This window comes from Adiantum capillus-veneris, chromosome 5 (genome assembly GCF_014529385.1).
Source record: "Adiantum capillus-veneris isolate H3 chromosome 5, ASM1452938v2, whole genome shotgun sequence".
NCBI lineage: Eukaryota > Viridiplantae > Streptophyta > Polypodiopsida > Polypodiales > Pteridaceae > Adiantum > Adiantum capillus-veneris.
In genome coordinates this window covers 171299791-171318914 of record NC_140935.1, presented here as the reverse complement: position 1 = coordinate 171318914, position 19124 = coordinate 171299791, and the positions used below count along the sequence as shown (strand labels likewise).

The 19124-nt window shown below is 45.4% G+C and overlaps 1 protein-coding gene across 2 annotated transcripts in view; it reads left to right on the top strand.

Annotated features, from left to right (window-relative positions):
- The window catches only part of LOC147458556 (uncharacterized), a 39559-nt gene extending 21637 nt beyond the window's left edge, over nucleotides 1–17922 (top strand). For both annotated transcript variants that reach the window (XM_086513211.1, XM_086513210.1), the window contains 2 exons: nucleotides 17103–17245; nucleotides 17355–17922. In XM_086513211.1, coding sequence (XP_086369337.1) covers nucleotides 17103–17245; nucleotides 17355–17562 — 351 coding nt within the window. In that variant the 3' untranslated portion in view covers nucleotides 17563–17922. The remainder of the gene's footprint in view (nucleotides 1–17102; nucleotides 17246–17354) is intronic.
- The last annotated feature ends 1202 nt before the right edge of the window (nucleotides 17923–19124 follow it).

Genomic DNA, 19124 nt, shown 5'->3' with positions numbered 1-19124 from the left:
CATCAGAATCCATTAGAATCAGTTAGGGGATTTTTCCAATGCATTTAGCCTATTTTACCTATTTTTGGCATTTTCACTTATTAATTTAAGTGACTTTCCAACAAAAGTAGGTAGGGCAATTTGGGTAAGAAAATATACAAGCAAACCAGAGTTAACACTAAATGGCAGATGAGCCGGGAGTACAGCAGGCCTTTGGCAACAGGTCCTCCCCTCTCTCAGCAAGAACCATCAAGAACCCACTAGCCTTGGCGTTTTTCCCTTACCATAGCCTAGCGTTTTCTGTGCACCCTCGCCAACCATTTCCTTGGCATTTTTCAGCACTTACCTTGCGGGTTCACACCCTAGAAGCCAACGTTTTAAAGATCGCCATCAAGCTGCAGAAGCTAGCGTTTTTCTACATCACTAGAGGGCTGAATATCCAGCGTTTTTAGCATCATAACAGGCTGCGTTTTCAGCCTTCATTCGCATCAAGTCAAGCAGCGTTTTCAGCCCTAACGACAGCAGCAGAACAGCGTTTTTCAGCAGCCCAAAACAGCCCCGAAAAATCAGCAAATCACCCGTAGCAGATTTCAGCAGTTAGCGTTTTTGGACAGCAGTTAGAAGCATTCCTTTTTCAGCCCTATTGTCATCATCGCCATCCCGGTTGCCGTCGTCGACATAGCCTAGATCTGCATCAAGTTTATGCATCATCATTGTACCCGTTGGTGCAATCAATCGTAGACCACTCTCGCCAATGAGAGTGGGGCCTTCGGAGGAGGGTTTTACGTCTTTGGTGTCGTATCTCTCTTCTCTCTATCTCTCAGTCTTATACACTTGCACGCACAGTGTCCACTCACTGTGTTCGTGATCATCATAGCACTTTCCATTAAGAACGGAAGGCTCTTCCTTCCATAAGAACTAAAAGGAACCTTGAGCAAATATGGATCACTCATCTTGAGAAGAACAACATTCATTCTGCTGCACCTTACATTGGTATCAGAGCTTTGGCAGTGTTCTGTATCACTCAAGGAAAGAACCACAAGAATCACAAGAATTTTTTTTGCTTGTTGCGGTCGCAGGAACCCAAGTTCGCTTGGGCGTGTCGATTCCTAGTCGTGTTTTTTGAAGAGTGACAGGAATCCCAAGAAAGAAGGGCTTGTCTAGCCTCCCCTTGTGTCTCTTTTCACTCATTGAGAGCGGACTGTGCACTTGGCCGCCGGCCAATCGACGTGACGTAGGAAAAAGCAACCTTGGTGTGAGTTCAAGGCCGCCAAGGGGTGCGTCCGCAGAAAGGAGTAGAACTTGGGTGAAGAGAAGATCCTTCTCAAACACGGTTTGCAAGCGAAAGAAAACCTCAAGAATCTCAAGAAACTCAAGACCCTCAAGAACCCAAGTTCCTCGTGAACTTAAGAACCAAAGATCATAGTGCATCGTCGTCACCCGAAGCGGAATGGATACTTCGCATACAGGTGATGAGCATGAGAGAGGCGACGAAGAGTTCTCCCCACCAAGAGATTTTTCCGACCCTCCCCCTTCGCCATCTATGCCACGAGTTGTACCAACTTCTATGGAGGCGATGGTCAAGTCGATGTTGGACATGATGGCACAACAACAAGGAACGAATCGAGTTGCGTTGGCACAACTAGCAAGCAAAGCAGAACAACAGGAAGCCAAGGACCGCGAGCGTTACGAAAGAAACGAAGGAATTGCTGCACAACAAGAAGCAAATCGCATGAACATGATGGCCAAACAAGAAGAGACTCGCATTACTTTGGAACGCGAACGCGACGAACGAAAAGAAAGAAAATAACAAAGAAGGGAGGAAGCGGTAGCACGAAGCGCAGCCTTGGAGGCCGAGCGTGAAGCTCAAAAGGTGGCCTAGGAGGCAAAGCGTGAAGCTCAAAGAGTGGCCTTGGAGATTGAGCGGGAGGCTCAAAGAGAACTACGCACTCAAGAGTTGATTCGACAAGTACTTGCCTCGAAATCCGAACCAGCCAAAGATCGTGGGAGTTCCTTAAGTGGCGCAAGCCACGATGCGGATTCCAACAACCCAGTCACAGAGAAGTTGACTTTCAGTAAGTATGATGGTAAGATGGATGCTACAGTTATTCATTCTTGGTTGCATCAATTTAATGCTTATTTTGCGACAACTAAGAAGACAGGAAATAGCAAAGTTTTGACGGTAGCTATGTACCTTGCCGGTGATGCCATCAATTGGTACCACGCATGGCAAGAGGCACAGCTAGCCGCGCACCTAGAGGAAGCCGACGAACTCACACCCCTTTCTTTCAATTGGGCTGATTTCCAAGACAAGCTCAAGGTACGGTTTATGCAACCTCAGTACCTCGCACGATTGAAGGACGATTGGCGCGCTCTCAAGCAAAATGGTATGTCTTTTTCTAATCGTGTTTTGCAGCTAGGTACCCAATTACGCAAGTCGGATGATGAACGCAAAGAGGCATTCCTTTTTGGGTTAGACGACTATATCAAGTTTGATGTAGAAGTCTTCGACCCAATCGATCTCAACAAGGCGGTAGCGATTGCTCTCGCACAGGAGATGAAGCACAACAAGGGAAAGCCTAAGGAGAACAAGACGTCCACAAGTACCTCGCAGACTTCTCGGAACCCTCAGAACGGTAAGAACGGTCAGAATGGTAAGAATGGTAGCTCTTCTAACCAATCTTCCAACAGTCTCTCAGAAAAGAATTCTTCCAATGAATCTAAGGGTAAGGCTAACACAATTGCTAAACCTAAGCTTACTCCAGATGAAAAGGTAGCACAAGGAATTGTAGGAGGATACATCACGTTGGAAGAGCAAAGCACTTATTCTAAGAAAAGATGTTGTTTTCATTGTCACATTAAGGGTCACATAAAAAGAACATGTCCTAAGCTTGAATCGAATGAATCTAAAGAATCCACAGAACACACTTCCTCTGTCAATGCAATGAATGATAACACGAGTGTGCCCCAAGTTTCTCATGACCCTCCCATTGATGATTCTCTCATTAAATGTTATGGTCGTATGACAGAGCAGCGTTTTGTCATATTGTTTGACCCAGGTAGTATGCATGATGTGATCAGTCCCTCTCTTGTTGAGAGAGCCCGCCTAGAAGTTAGTCAGAGATCTCCTATTGAGGTCTCTGGCTTTGTTCCCGGTATGGACGCTCTCATCACGGAGGAGTGCCTTGATGTGTTGTTTGCAATTGCCTTCACTAGAAGATTGTTGTCTCTCCTCTCTTAGGATGTGATATGATTTTGGGCATTCGATGGTTTCGTGATGCTAACCCTCTTATTGATTGGGAGGCTAACACTTTCACTCTCGATGCCAAAAGTGATTCTCCCATTGTCATTCACGGAGAGGACATTGTTCATTCTCCATCTCTCATTGCTAATATGCAGAACAAGATTGAACGGATTCATGAGAAGGAGACTCTCTTTGTCTCTTTTTCTCCAAAGCATGACACACAGGATTTGCATGATTGTGAGCAACATGATGATTCGCGACACATCCAACCCTATGTGTCCGTGGACAAGCTACACCATAACAGGGTTTCCGTCAGTCCAGTCAGTCTAGATTAGAAGTGATCTGGCACTTTTGTAAGTCTATTCGTAGACCGTGCATGCCCAGTTACTTAGTATAGATGCATATCCTCTGGTTGCACACAGCATGATCATAAGCATTCCCATCAGAATCCATTAGAATCCGTTAGGGGATTTTTCCAGTGCATTTAGCCTATTTTACCTATTTTTGGCATTTTCACTTATTAATTTAAGTGACTTTCCAACAAAAGTAGGTAGGGCAATTTGGGTAAGAAAATATGTAAGCAAACCAAAGTTAGCACTAAATGGCAGATGAGCCAGGAGTACAGCAGGCCTTTGGCAACAGGTCCGCCCCTCTCTCAGCAAGAACCATCAAGAACCCAATAGCCTTGGCGTTTTTCCCTTACCATAGCCTACCGTTTTTTGTGCACCCTCGCCAACCATTTCCTTGGCGTTTTTCAGCACTTACCTTGCGGGTTCACACCCTAGAAGCCAGCGTTTTCAAGATCGCCATCAAGCTGCAGAAGCTAGCGTTTTTCTACATCGCTAGAGGGCTGAATATCCAGCGTTTTTAGCATCATAACAGGCTGCGTTTTCAGCCTTCATTCGCATCAAGTCAAGCAGCGTTTTCAGCCCTAACGACAGCAGCAGAACAACATTTTTCAGCAGCCCAAAACAGCCCCAAAAAATCAGCAAATCACCCATAGCAGATTTCAGCAGTTAGCGTTTTTGGACAGCAGTTAGAAGCATTCCTTTTTCAGCCCTATTGTCGTCATCGCCATCCCGGTTGCCGTCGTCGACATAGCTTAGATTTGCGTAAGTTTTATGCATCATCATTGTACCCGTTTGTGCAATCAATCGTAGACCACTCTCGCCAACGAGAGTGGGGCCTTCGGAGGAGGGTTTTACAACGTCTCTGGTGTCGTATCTCTCTTCTCTCTATCTCTCAGTCTCATACACTTGCACGCACAGTGTCCACTCACTTTGTTCATGATCATAGCACTTTCCATTAAGAACGGAAGGCCCTCTCTTCCATAAGAACTAAAAGGAACCTTGAGCAAACATGGATCACTCATCTTGAGAGAGAACAACATTCATTCCGCTGCACCTTGCATGCAGATCTTGTATCTGCTGAATTCTGACTCTATGTCGGTGACGATGTCGACGACGACGCGCTAAAAACGCAGATGCTGAAATCTGCGTTTTCCGGGCTGAATCTGTAAACTTCGATGGATTTGACCGTGCGGCAAGGGACTGCTGCCGGAAGGTGAGATCTGTGGGGTTCGGGACTTGATCTGCAGTGTCTAAGGGCTGAAAACTGAAAACGCTGATGCTTCTACTGATTCCGTCGCGGAGGAACTGGAAAACGCTAGGTGCTCTGCTGTCCCAAAAACGCTAGGGCTGAATTTGGTTCTTCTGTCGTCGGTTGTTCTGCAAATGCAAAACGCTAGGCTGATTTGCTGTGTCGTGATGACGCCGGGGCTGACCTGCTGTGCACAAAACACAAAGGCTGATCTGATGGCAAAAATGCTAGGTCCTCAGATGGCTGAAAACGCTGGGGCTACTACGGGTGTTGGTCTTGCTGAGAAGTTGCCTGTTGAGCAAGGTGCTCCTGCTGCCTCTTCTGCCAGAAAGTGCTAGCTTTGGTTTGCTTATATACAAACTTAGCAAAATTGCCCTACCTACTTTCCAACAAAAGTCACTTAAAAATAATAAGTGAAAAATGTCAAAAATAGGGAAAATAGGTCTATGCACTATAAAAATGCTCTTGATGGGTTTTGACGGAAATCTGATGATCATGCTGTGTGCAACCGGAGGATATGTATCTAACCTAAGTGACTGGTCATGCACGGTCTGCGAACAGACTCACAAAAGTGCCATATCACTTCCTATTCTAGACGGACTTGACTGAACTAAACCCTTGTCGTGCTGTAGCTTGTCCACAGACACATAGGGTTGGATGTGTCACGTGACATGTCTCGAGGACAGTCCCAATCTCTAAGCCTATCCTGGACAAAAGTGATTAAGTTCTCCCTCCTCAAACAAGGAAAGCAGACAGAGATGGGAAGGTCTGGCTCCTCTACCAGAACATCTGAAGTTGGGTCAAAACCATGTCTCCACTGTCGAAAGTGGGCTCGAATTGCTTGGATGGTCAAGGGTCTCATCGCGATGACCTTGGATGCCATCTCGGAGGTCTCAAACTCTATCTGATAGTAGCCGCGTCGGAGGAACTGAATGTCCAAGATCTTGTCCACCTCTGCGAGAAGGCGGGCTTGGAGAAGATCACGTAGCTTTCCTGTGCTGGGTCTGGTGCCGAGAATCTTGCAGATAACGGAGGTCGCCTGTAGGTGTTCCACCTCTGCGGCTAGGCTCGCTGGCTCTGTCGGTGAGAGAGCAAGTCGAATGGTGGGCTCAGCGGGGTTGGGCGAGGGGACTTCATTGGAGTTCCTCTGTGGCGGAGCTTGAGCCTCCATCTGTGTCTGCTGCTGTGAAGAAAAGGCGGGGAAGTGTCGACGAAAGGGGAAACTCCTGCTGGACCGAGCACGTTGAGGGTGCTGGCGAGGCCCGACAAGCAAGAATGGCTAACGGTAAAGTGTAGGCAAGCGGGGCAGTGGACTAATGGCAATGTGCAAGCAGGCCGGCGGGGCAGTGGGCCGGCAAGTGGACAGGGCAAGGGGGCGGGCAAGGGGGCTGGGCGCAGGAGGTAAGGGCAAAGGGGCTACGTGAGGGTGGAAGGGGGGGGGGGGGGGGAGCAATGGCGAGCTTTCAAGGATTGAGCCTTACTTAGGATATCGTCATTCCCGTTCTCTAGTATGTCGGTACTTAGAGTCAGTGTCTACGGAACAAATTTTTGTCCTATGTCTATTTTGCGATTACAATTCTTTCAAGAGGGGGGTATGTCACAAAGTGATGATGGTGGCATGACCTAATGGGTAGGACCTGGCCGAGGAGCCTAAACCCTTTTGAAAAGAAGCAGAAGTAAAGTTATTACCAACTTGGAAGTTTTGGCCGAGTGGCCCATAGAGGGTTAGGTTTAAAAACCGAACCTTACCAACTTACCAAAACCCGGCCGAGGAGCCAAAACTTTTTTTTAAAAAAAGGGACCACAGTTGCATAAAAAGTGCTGACGTGGCAGGATGTACAGATTGGCCCGTGATTCGCGTTGATGACGTAGCAGATGTACGAATTTCTGCATTCACGTGGAGCTTTTGGTGGCATGAGATTTTGGTCTTATTGCTTTTAGAAGTGCAGCTTTTTATGTAATTGCTTTTGGTATAGGCCAAGGGCCTTTACAAGTGTGCCCACGGCCTACTCCTCCTCAGATCAGCTTGGGACTGAGAGAGAAAGAGGACCCTCGGACATTGTACCTTGAGAAGCATAATACTAACGAGAAAACGAAAAGGGGCCAGTCTTTGGGACCAATGCATTTGGGTGCGGAACTCTATCGTGCCGTGTCGACTCTTCTCTCTCTCTCTCTCTCTCTCTCTCTCTCTCTCCCCCCAAGTTTTTGCTCAGTTATTTGCAGTTTCTCATGTGTGTTGCAGTAGATCTTTGACTTGGAGTGTCCAAGCCTATTATGATCTACACATAGAGATGTAGATCTGAAAGAGTTAGAGAGATGGTGGTGTGTGTGTGTGTGTGTGTGTGTATACATACATGTGTGTGTCCTCCATCTATCAGGAAAGGACAAAAGTACGAAGTAACAAAATGTGGTCTTTTGGTAGGGGGAGAGAATGATTTATGGGAGGCCAGGATACAAGATACATGGTATATGGGGGGGGGGGTTGTGGAAACTCTATCTCTAGGGGGTATGGGTGCACATCTATATGCTGAGGGAAGTACAATCATGAAGTGCAAACTGACTAGCTCCATCCTATGTCAAAGTGGGGGTGTAAGATGTGGTATGTGGGTGGGTGTGGTGTTAAGGACTGCTCGTATGATTGCAGCTGGGTCTACCAGCATTTGAGCAAATCTCTCCTTGGCTGCCTGCTTGCGCCAACTTGGATCTTTTGGATCTGTATGCGATTGAGTCTCGGAGCTCTGTATCTTGGAGGTTGGGGGCTTCTCCTTACCATCTCAGCCTGCTGTAGGGTGACCCTTCTCTGTGCCAATGTGACCGGCAGCGGAAGGGTTGTGGTCATTTGGAAGAAGTCCATAAGTTGTGACTGTCTGCCACCCTCTGTTGCCGCTACAGGTGCCAGCAGTGTCTCCGTATGCCTATGTATCTCCACTAGAAAGCGGCCAAATTGGCAATGATCTCTAGACTCCATGATTTTTTGTTGTGACTTGTAGGGTGGGCTGTCCTATGAAAAGAGCCTAATATCTGTCTCTCATTCTCTCATATGCATTTGCAGACAAAGTGCTCCTCATCCTCAATCACCCTCTCTATGCAAAGTGGGCAGAACCTCTCAACTCGGGGAGTATGGGTAGCTCTTCCTGTCTCTACTCTAGCCGGTGTGAAGATAATCAAAGCTAACCAATCACCACTTGTAAGCTATGTGGCATGTATGTGTCCATGTAGCTCTTTCTGTCTCTATCTCTAGCCGGTGCGAAGATAACCAAAGCTAACCAATCACCACTCGTGGCATGTATGTGTCCATGTAGCGTGGTCTTTGAATGAACCCCTCGTCTAGCATGGTCAAGAAGTGCTCACTGTAATAGAGCATCTTCGGGGGAAGAGGTTAGGTGCAATCCATGTTTCTCTGATGTAGAGCTGCCATAAATCTTGTCTGAGGAACGTGTTCCTCAGGCTGCGTGAGAGTTAGTTGAAGAGTGAGTCAGGCTCGTACTAGAAGGGTGGTTATCTAATCCATGTCTAGTATATGTGCTCCAAACCATTCTTTCACCTGCGAGTACCAAAATCCTGCTCACATGACTCTGAAATCTGTCTGAAGGCCTCGAAGGCTCTGTGTGTGAGTTATGTGATGGCATCTCTCTCATCCTCTCAATGAGGCAAACTGTCTGGAAAATAGTCTTGACCAACGTGGGTGGTGTAGCTAACTCTCTACTTGATTAATGCCGTGTGGTACTAAGGGCTTGCTATGGTCTCTCAATCGGTGTCCATGAGGCCAATGATAGTCAAGGAGCCCATACTATTGCAACATACATCAAAGCTGGGGTGATCAAAGTGTCAAAGAGCCACCTCTTGGTACGGGGCTCCTAAAAGTGTGCATGATGACATCTCCTTTCTGGCATGGCCAAAGCCACATATCCTCTCGTGAGTTTGTCTGTAGCTGGCTTGATGTGGGGAAGCGCCTAGGTGGGCTAGCAAAGGTAACTCCCAAGTATACATAAGACTCCACCACCTCATCTATCCACCTGCAGGCATAAAGATTGCCGCACTCCTAATTACCCTGGAAGTATGAAAGATCATGCCTTGGTTTTCCCAAGGTTCACTGCTAGCCCTTTTTGTGTACAAAAGTCGTCAAGACCCTCGAGGTGTCGTTCTAAGCCCTCCGGTAATGAGAATTTAGATGCATAAAAATAAATAATTAAGTTCTTCCTCTCAAAGAGGAAAAAGAGGACACATGTCCAAATGAAATAATTAAACAATACGAGAGAGAGAGAGAGAGAGAGAGAGAGAGAGAGAGAGAGAGAGAGAGAGAGATGGACCAAGCATGAGAGGGGGGGTATACTCTCCCACACACACACACACATTCTCTCATTGTGTGGAGTGCAAAGTGCAAGAGCTCCATCTCCTTCTCAAAGCTTGTACAGAAGTGGAGAGCCTACACCAATACTCTTGGCTATGGAATGCAAATCCAACCAAGAGCCATGCTTCAATGCTTAAGCTTGCCATCTTCTTCATCTTCATTACTATGCTATTATGCTATGCTAAGAAAGAAGAGTAATGATAAGTGGGGAACTATTTCTTTCTCCTAAGAATGATTCTTCTTCCTCTTCCCTACCCTCATTCCTTGCTAGCTCTCTCCACCTTCGAAGGTGTTTGAGACCTTGGGACTGAGGCTTGGGATAGTTAATGCTTTTTGCAAAGTTTATGTTATTCTCGTGATGCATGAAGCTTTTCCATCTTCATAGCATCACCAAGGTCACAAGGAACACAAAGATTGTATTGTACTAAGTCTCTCTTGATGGGAGAATTTATAATACAAACGCCTTTTGAAGGGAGGACCGGCTCCAAGTAAATCCGGTCCTCAACTATTGTCATGTTCTCTAATACTCTCTCTCTTGCAAAAGTATTGTTTATGCCAAGTTAATTAAGTACTATGTTCATATTGCTACCATCAATTAAGTTCACCCTCTATGTTCTCAAAGTAATCTCACAAAAATGCTCACTCTAATTCTCTTAATTCCGCTATTCTCAAAAGTTCATAGGCCATTTCCATTAGACCCACTCTCTTGTACTTTGAACTCAGATTAATACAAAAAGAAATACCGAAAGGGGCGCCAGTCTTTGGGGCCAATATCTCTAGGCACGGAACTACGCCGGCGGGCCGTTTCGACTCAAGTGTGAATTATGAACTGTTTTGAAGTGAATCTCTGCTATGTCACGGTAGAATCTTAACTTGGAGTGTCCAAGTTTGTTACATTACCAATCTATGGGAACTTGTCCGATGGGACCCAAGTTCCTAGGGTTTATATTAAAATAAAACATGACCCACAAACACACACACAAATCATTGTGTATGAAGCTGATTACGTGGCAATAGTTGTACGGATACTCCGTGAATCAATGACATGCCATGTGGCATTGTACGACAGGTGACGTGGCAACTATACGGTTCCGCATTTTACACGCTGGCAGCTTTTGAAGACGAGATGCTTTTAGTTTGATGCTTTTCATGTACTGCTTTCTCTCTGGCAGTCTACCCGCGGGAGATGCAAAGCAGAGCCATGGGAGTTGTACTGAGTTAAAGCAATATAAAGAAATACCGAAAGGGACGCCAAGGTTTGGGGCAAGTGCTCTCTTGGGATGGAACTTCGCCACTCAGTGTCTCGTGTGTCATGCATCTCTTTCCATTTTGTTGTTTTGAAGTGCTTGAAGTTGTCTCATCTCGTCTGTTCTTTTCCATTGGGACATGGTGCCTTCCTGTTGCAGTGGTATCAGAGCTCCAGTTGTGTGATTTTATAAAGCATATCGGTCCTTCCAAAGAGCAGACAGAGCAAGATGGCGCTCCAGAATTTTTTTCTTGCTTTGTGGGAGAGAGATCGAAGGAAAGCTTTACAATCAACTTTTGAAACCATATGCTTTTTAGTTTGATGCTTTTCATATACTGCTTTCTCTCTGGTAGTCTACCCGTGCTAGATACATCGCAGATCCATGGGAGTTGTATAGAGTTGAAGCAATATAAAGAAATACCAAAAGGGGCGCTAGTGTTTGGGGCCAATACTCTCTTGGGGTGGAACTCCGCCACTCCGTATCTCGTGTGTCGTGCATCTCTTTCCATTCAGTTGTTTTTAAGTGCTTAAAGTTGTCTCCTCTGTTCTTTTCCGTTGGGACGTGGTGCCTTCTCGTTATAGTGGTATCATAACTCCAATCGTGGGCTTTCTTGAAAGCATACCATTCCTTCCAAAGAGCAGACAGAGCAAGATATTGCTTCCAGATATCACAAGAATTTTTTTCCTCGCTTTTCGGGAGAGAAAGATCCAAGGAAAGCTTTACTGTTTCTGCAACAGTTTTGACACTATCTTTGCCATGGAAAATTACTTAGATCTTTTGAGGCACCACTTTTCTCAGAGGCAGTGCCATGCAGTGGTGGATGTCTATAGCTACCAAGCCACACACTCCAAGGACTTGGCAGCCTTTCAAGAATTTTTTGCCCAAAGTTACATGACATTCGACATCGTCCTTTGGTGTGCAACTTCTGGCAGAGGGGTTTATCTTAAACTGCTTGCCATAGAAACTACAACGTGAAATGTCCCGACATCTCTCATCAGGTGTCTCTCCTCAAGTTGATAACCTTGGAGACCCAATGCGATCGCTATATCAGTAGACTGCCATCACCACTACGGGCACAATGTCTGTCCAAGCGAGTTTCGACCATTCCAAAGCTTATGGACCTTGCTACCGTCGGCTACAACCGTATAGAAGGAATCTAATCCTAAGATGGAAAGCCAGTCGTCATTCGAGTTCGATCAACATCGAGAATGCTTTTTGAGTTTGATTAAAGACACTGTTTGAATTTTGTTTGAGAATCTGTTTAAGAAATTGTTTGGAGATATTGTTTGAAATTTGTTTGAAATGGATGGTGTCTATTTTAAACGTGTCTTGGTGCCGATTTGAGAATCGTTTGACTCCGGGTTTTATAATGGTTTCAATGATTGGTGATTTACTCGAGGGTGGAGTGGTGAGAAATGTTGTTTGATAAAGTTTGAACCTTGGAACGACGGAGACCGGGTGTTTGGGGAGTGTTTAGTTGTATGCTTGAACCTCAAAGCGATGCAGGCTACGATCTAGGGAGCGTTTGGTTGTATTAGTCCTCTGAGCTCAAGGCCTGAACCTTTTTAGGTTATTTGGGAGGGAGTGATGAGGTAGCCGTTGAGTAGCTTCATACCGCAGACCGTCTGTGTTGGAGGAGATCTTAACGGCGTTGTTCGTTGTCATGGATGTGTGAGCATTTGTGTTGCATTGTGATGTGCCAACCACTGAATATTCCGAATTGGGTGCGATTGCCGGGGTATGTAATTTTAGTGCATTGAGACACCCGTTACAGATCAACACGGTCTAAGTGTGATGGCTAATTTTGCTACGGGGGAATATGAAGAGCTTCGATATGGAATGAGAAAACTGAACGACCCTCCAAATTTTTTGAGCTAACTTCAGTTGTTTTGTAGATATACTGTAATCGGGGATGATTACTCCCCAATTACTCTTCTTTCAAGAAGGGGGGCAGTCACAAACTGCTGATGTATTAGGCCACTGAAGACCTGAATCAACTTACATTTTCCATTATAAGGCACCTAAAACCCTAGAAGTAGTAAAAGAAGCAGAAGTTCTCACCAACTTACAGATTCTCGCCGAGTGGGACAAATTATTAAAAGGGGTTTTTACCAATTTATCCGACTAATGGGGCCCAAGTTCCTAGGGTTCAAAATAAAATAAAGTAGGACTCACAAACACACTCACAAATCATTGCGTATGAAGCTGGTGACGTGGCAACAGCTATATGGACGCTCCATGAATTGCGTCGACATGCCACGTGGCACTGTACGGTAGTTCGCGTTTTATGCTGACAGCAAGTGATGTGGCAGCTGTATGGGTTTCCGTGTTTTATGCACTAGCAGCTTTTGAAGACCATATGCTTTTTAGTTTGATGCTTTTCGTAGGCCAAGGGCCTTTAAAATTTAAATAAGATCCATAGGCTCTCTCTCTCTGGTAGTCTACCCACGGGAGATGCAGAGTAGAGCCCTGGGAGTTGTACTGAGTTGAAGCAATATGAAGAAATACCGAAAGGGGCGCCTGTCACAAACTGCTGACGTGTCAAGCCACTGAAGAACGGAGCCACCATGCAGATCACTGGCCGAGGGGCCTAAACCCTAAGAAGAACAAGTAACAGCAGAAGAAGAAGTCCTACCAACTTATGGGACCTCGTCCGATGGGGCCCCAGTGACATAAAGGCATTAAAATACAAAAAGCCTACACACACACATGCGCGGAGGAATGACTTGGTAGCTGTACGGATTCCCGGAATTCACGTTGACAGGCTGTACGGAGAATCCAGATTTCGCGCTGGACTACTGACATGGAAAATTGTACGGATTTCCGCATTTTGCGCTGATTGTTGACGTGGCAGTTGTATGGATTTCTGTGATTTACGATGGCAGCTTTTGGGTATCGCTTTTGGACCAGATGCTTTTGAGTTTGCAGGCTTTTCATGTCAATTGCTTTTGGGCCTAGGGCCTTTAAATATGAGGCCATGGGCTCATTCTTTGGCATGCTTTTTGGAGAAGGTGCAAATTTTGGAGTACTGGCTTGTACTGTGTTGATGCAATATAAAGAAATACCGAAAGGGGTGCCAAGGTTTGGGGCCAATACTCTCTGGGGTGGAATTCCGCCACTACGTGTCGCATGTCGTCTCTCTCTCTCTCTCTCTCTCTCTCTCTCTCTCTCTCTCTCTCTCTCTCAGTGGAGTTGTTATTGAAGTGCTAAATGTCTGTTTAGTCTGTTCTTTTCTATTGGCAGGTGGTGCCCATCTTCTGACAGTGGTATCAGAGCATCAGGCGTATGCTTTTCTGAAAGCATACTGGTCCTACAAAGGAGCAGACAGAGCAAACTGGCGCTTCCAAAGACTATTGGAATTTTATTTGAAGTATCTTCGGGTCCCGACCCCGAACTTATTAGAAGACTACTGGAATTTTATTTGAAGTATCTTCGGGTCCTGACCCCGGACTTATTAGCCACTCCCACCCTTACTTCATCGCGCATCGGACGCGCTCCCAAAGATCACTTGAAATAGAAGGATCCAAGATTTGTTTCAAGCTGCTATTTTTCTCAGATACAGTGTCATACAGAGCTTGATGTCTATAGCTACCAAGCCGCACACTCCAAGGACTCCGCAAGCTTTCAATAAATTTTTTTTGACCATGTTGTGGTCGGCTACGACCTTATGGAAGGAACCTAACCCTAATTTTTGGTGCAGGTTGTCGAGATTGCTTTTTAAGTTTGAAATCTGTTTGAGAACTTGTTTAGTGATCTTGTTTGAAATCTGTTTGAAATGGGTGGTATTTGTTTTGAACTTGTCTTGGTGGCGATTTGAATTGTTTGACTCTTGGTTTTCATATTGGTTTCATTGATTCGTGATTTTACTCCCGGGTGGAGTACTAAGAAATGATGTTGTCCCCAAAGAGTTGGTCTAACGGTAAGGCTTTGGCCTCTCAATCTATGGGTTGTGAGTTCAAATCCCCCATTGGGTCACACTCTAGAGGGACACCTTGTGCTCACCTGGTGTTCACGTTGCTAGGGCTCTTGCCCTTGGACACTCGAGTGCATCCTCCTCCTGGGGTGGGTCACCCGAGGAGGAGGTTCCTAGTTGGTTGCTACGAGTTCTCTCCGTCGTTCCCAGCATGTGGTGCATCAATTAGGTGGCCATGGTGATGCCTACGCGTGGCTCTTGCCCGATGGTACGTGGCCCTTGCCCGACCATGTAACATGGCTAATATTTGGAAGGGATAGGCACCTCCCCCTGTGGGCCCTATGGTGTGTCGGAAAAAAAAGAAATGATGTTTGAGAATGCTTGTTCATACTCATGGCCCGGACCCTTGTGGTTATTTGCGGGGGGAGTATTGAAATGTTTGAAAAGTGTTGTTTTTACTCATGGCCCGAACCCTTCTGGTTGTTTACGGGAGAGTATTGTTGTTGTTACTCATGGCCCGGACCTGAATGGTTATTTGCGGGGTGTATTAAGAAGTCTGAGCAGTGATTACTCTCAGCACCTCCAAACGATGCAGGTTGCGGCCTGGGGGGCGTTTGGTTGTAAAAGACCTCTATATCTCATGGCCCCTACCTTTTTAGGTTATTTGCGGGAGGAGTGATGAGGGAGTCGTTGAACAGCTCATGGCCCGGACCTGTATGGTTATTTGCCGGGGGGGGAGGCGGGGGTTGTTCATCGGCGGCTTTATGTTTCTATGTCTTGTAACATGCATATGTGAGCATTTGTGTTGCATTGTGATGTGCCAACCATTGAATATTCTTAATTGGATGAGATTGCCTCGGTATGTAATTTTAGTGCATCAAGACACCTGTGGAAGATCAGTGCGGTCTGGGTGTGATGGCTAATTTTACTACGTCGGAATATCAAGAGTTCTGATCTGGACGAAAGGAGAAGTCAACTCCTTGATCAAAAGAGCCGAAAGAAGAAGCCAACTCCTTGATCAAAAGAGCCAAAAGGAGAAGCCAACTCCTTAACAAAAAAAAGAGCAAACTACTCGTCCTTCCGAGGGACATTGAGGAATGTCCCTCGGAAGGACCCTCGGAAATTTTTGAGCTAACTTGAGTTGTTTTGCAGATATGCTATAATTGCGGACGATTACTCTCTTTCAAGAAGGGGGGATGTCACAAACTGCTGACGTGTCAAGCCATTGAAGAATGGAGCCACTGTGCAGATCACTGGCCGAGGGGCCTAAACCCTAAGAAGAACAAGTAACAACAGAAGAAGTCCTACCAACTTATGGGACCCTGTCTGATGGGGCCCCAATGACATAAAGGCATTAAAATACAGAAAGCCCACACACACATGGCACGGAGACCTAGCAGCCGTACGGATTTCCTGAATTCACACTGACAGGCTGTACGGAAAACCCAGATTTCGTGTTGGATTGTTGACGTGGCAAACTATACGGATTTCCGTGTTTTGCGCTGACTGCTGACGTGGCAGCTATACGGATTTCCGTGATTTACGCTGGCAGCTTTTGGGCATCGCTTTTGGACCAGATGCTTTTGAGTTTGAAGGCTTTTCATGTAAATTGCTTTTGGGCCTAGGGCCTTTAAATATTAGGCCATGGGCTCATTCTTTGGCATGCTTCTTAGAGAAGGTGCAGAGTCTGGAGTACCGGCTTGTACTGTGTTGATGCAATATAAAGAAATACCGAAAGGGGCGCCAAGGTTTGGGGCCAATACTCTCTGGGTGGAATTCCGCCACTCCGTGTCGCGTGTCGTCTCTCTCTCTCTCTCTCTCTCTCTCTCTCTCTCTCTTTTCAGTTGTTATTGAAGTGTTAAAAGTCTGTTTAGTCTATTCTTTTCTATTGGCACGTGGTGCCCGTCTTGTGACAGTGCTAGGGTTGGGGCCAGTACTCTCTTGGGGTGGAACTCCGCTACTCCGCATCTCGTGTGTCGTGCATCTCTTTCTGTGCAGTGTTTAAAGTTGTCTCGTTTGTTCTTTTGCGCTGGCACGTGGTGTCTTCTTGTTACAAGTCCACTCCACTGGGAAGCCCTCCAATGTAGCCATGTTGAAGATGTGTGCAATCATCGGAGCTATTGTGTCGGCTGTGTAAACGAGGTGCTCACACTGTAATCCTGGGTGGTTAGAAGAGCTGTGGTGCTGTAGTTGTGGTGAAGAAAGTGGAGATGGTGGGTCGTGGCTTGAGTGGTTCTGGGATCGAATGCTGCCCAGGGACCTCATACAACCTCTCTGCATAATCATGCCATGCCTGTGGGTCCTCAATGGGTGTGGTCGGGCAGGGCTCTCTAAGAGTCTGCCATGCCGTCCCACTGAGCAGCTGCAAAGAGAGCACTGAATAAGGTGTCATCCGCATACTTCACATTGAAAGCATCCTGGGTAGCACCAAAGGGAGACTGTAAACCTATGATTTTGAGGACCTTTGTGTGAAGAAAAGCAAATATAGACTCCGTGAAAATTAAAAAATGAGTTAAAGGGGTCAAATCACAGTAGTTATTGACAAATGGGCTGAGAGGAAATTGCCCAAATCTGAAGCAGCAAGAGGTGACCTCCAACATAAGCAAGTCCTTCAGCAAATTGTGCTAATGAATAGTGATTCTGGCTTGTGCTATTTATTTATATTGGTATAACAAAGAATGTTGCACGTGGAATCCCTGTTCTACCCACTATGTGGTTTTAAGTCTGCTAGCACAGTTTTGGAAACTCTCATGTTGATATTGTTTGCAGGCAAACGATCTTTTGGAAGCTCGCTTGTCGAAGTTTGTTGAAACAGCAAAGAATCCTTTTCTATTAGAGAAAATTGTTAGTTTGGAGACGGAGCTAGCAGAGGCTATTGAAGCAAACAATATATACAAGCTACAGCTAAAAAGGTATGTTATAAAATTATTTAGCTGAGGAGTGATGATAAAGGGATTTTTTTTTGTAGCAGCAACATCGGTTCTTTTCAATCAGAATTTCTAATTGCTCTTCCTCCGACAGTGTTATAGACAAACAACAGCTTGGTGACCTTGATCAAGCCATTGAGGATCTTTGCCAGCATAAGAAAAGAGCTACACAGCTTCAAGATGAGCTAGACAATATGCACGAACGGTACACGCTTATAAGCCTTAAGCTTGCTGAAGCTGAGGCAGAACGGGGCGAATTAGTGATCACTTTAAAGAACTTGAAGGGTATCAACAAGAAATAGTGGCAGCTCTTGTCAAACATGTTGAATGTACATAGCAAATTTGGGTGCGTGGTCTCATTGGACCTAGTATGAAATTGATGCGCTCAATAAAGATGAGGTAGCTCTGGGCAGTTTTGTGAGGGAGACTAAATTGGATGATTCTTTATTCTTTCACTCTGGACTGGGATGTTGTTTAGCCTGAAGGCTTTACCTCTGGTGTGTATATAAGCTTTTGTACCATAGAAGGGAATTCTGGAAGGGAGTTCCTCATAGAGTTGGGCACATTCATCTGTATACTTAGTTGTACCAAGGTTCTGAGAAGAGGAGTAATCCGCTTCTTCCTTTTTTTTTTGTGACTAACAACACGTGTAACTTCCCCTCTCATGGTTTCATTGTCATTTTGTGTAAATGGGTGTGGACATGGCTAGTAATCCAAGGTATAGATAAGGTACTAGCCTCTACCATTAGTACCTTATCTCTACCATTGCTAGAGACAGGCAAGTGGCCATCGTTGAGGATAATATCTGCCTGTCAAAACATACGCTTAACTACTCAAAAATATATAAAGCGGTCGAAATTGAAGGATAAGAGCGCTTTTTAATGAGCTCTACTAGTGGGTGGAGCTTTTCTCACTCTGTCCATTTTGTAAAAGAATCTCATTTCATTCTTTTGAGCATAGGTGCTGTCACATCTCTCTCTTTTTCAAACTTTGTTTGATAAGATCAAACCAGGGATAAGTGGAGGCAATAAGTAGGCAACATGGCCTACTTAAAGAGGTATGGACACAACTGTGGCCTACGAATATATGCAAACATATTGATTCCATGTCTCTCTATAGAAAAACTGTACCTCACCGCCATACATGAAGCTGCAAGCATGCTACCGTTGTGTTCTTGTAAATTAAAATCGAGTATAAGAATCTGTTGCATGGACTTGTTGTATGCGCCCCCCCTCCCCCCCCTCCCCCCCAAAGAAAAAAAAGGTACATGAACACTACCAAAAAATCAAAGAACCTCTCTCTCTCTTCCTTCCCCCATACAGTCTTGGGAGACTGTAAACCTCTGATTTTGAGGGAGCTTGTGAAGAAAAGCAAATATAGACCACACAAGATTAAAAAATGAGTAAAGGTGTCATTCACAATCGTGCTAGGTATTGACAAATGGACAGAGAGGAAATTGCCCAAATATGAAGCAGCAAGAGGTGACCTCCAACATAAGCAAGTTCTTCACCAAATTGTTGGGTATAACAAAGAATGCTGCACCTGGAGTCCCTAGTTTACCCATTCTATGGTTTTAAGTTTTTTGTGAACTGCTAGCAAACCTTTGGAAAGTCTCATGTTGATATTAGCTTGCTGTTTGGGGCAAACGATCTTTTGTAAGCTTGCTTGTAGAAGTTTGTTGAAACAGCAAGAATCCTTTCTATTAGAGAAAATTGTTAGTTTGGAGACGGAGCTAGTAGAGGCAATTGAAGCAAACAATATACAAGCTACGATTAAAAAGGTATGTTGTAAAATGTTTAGGTGAGGAGTTATGATAAATAGATTTCTTTGTAGCAACAACATCCTTTCTTGGGGCGAATTAGTG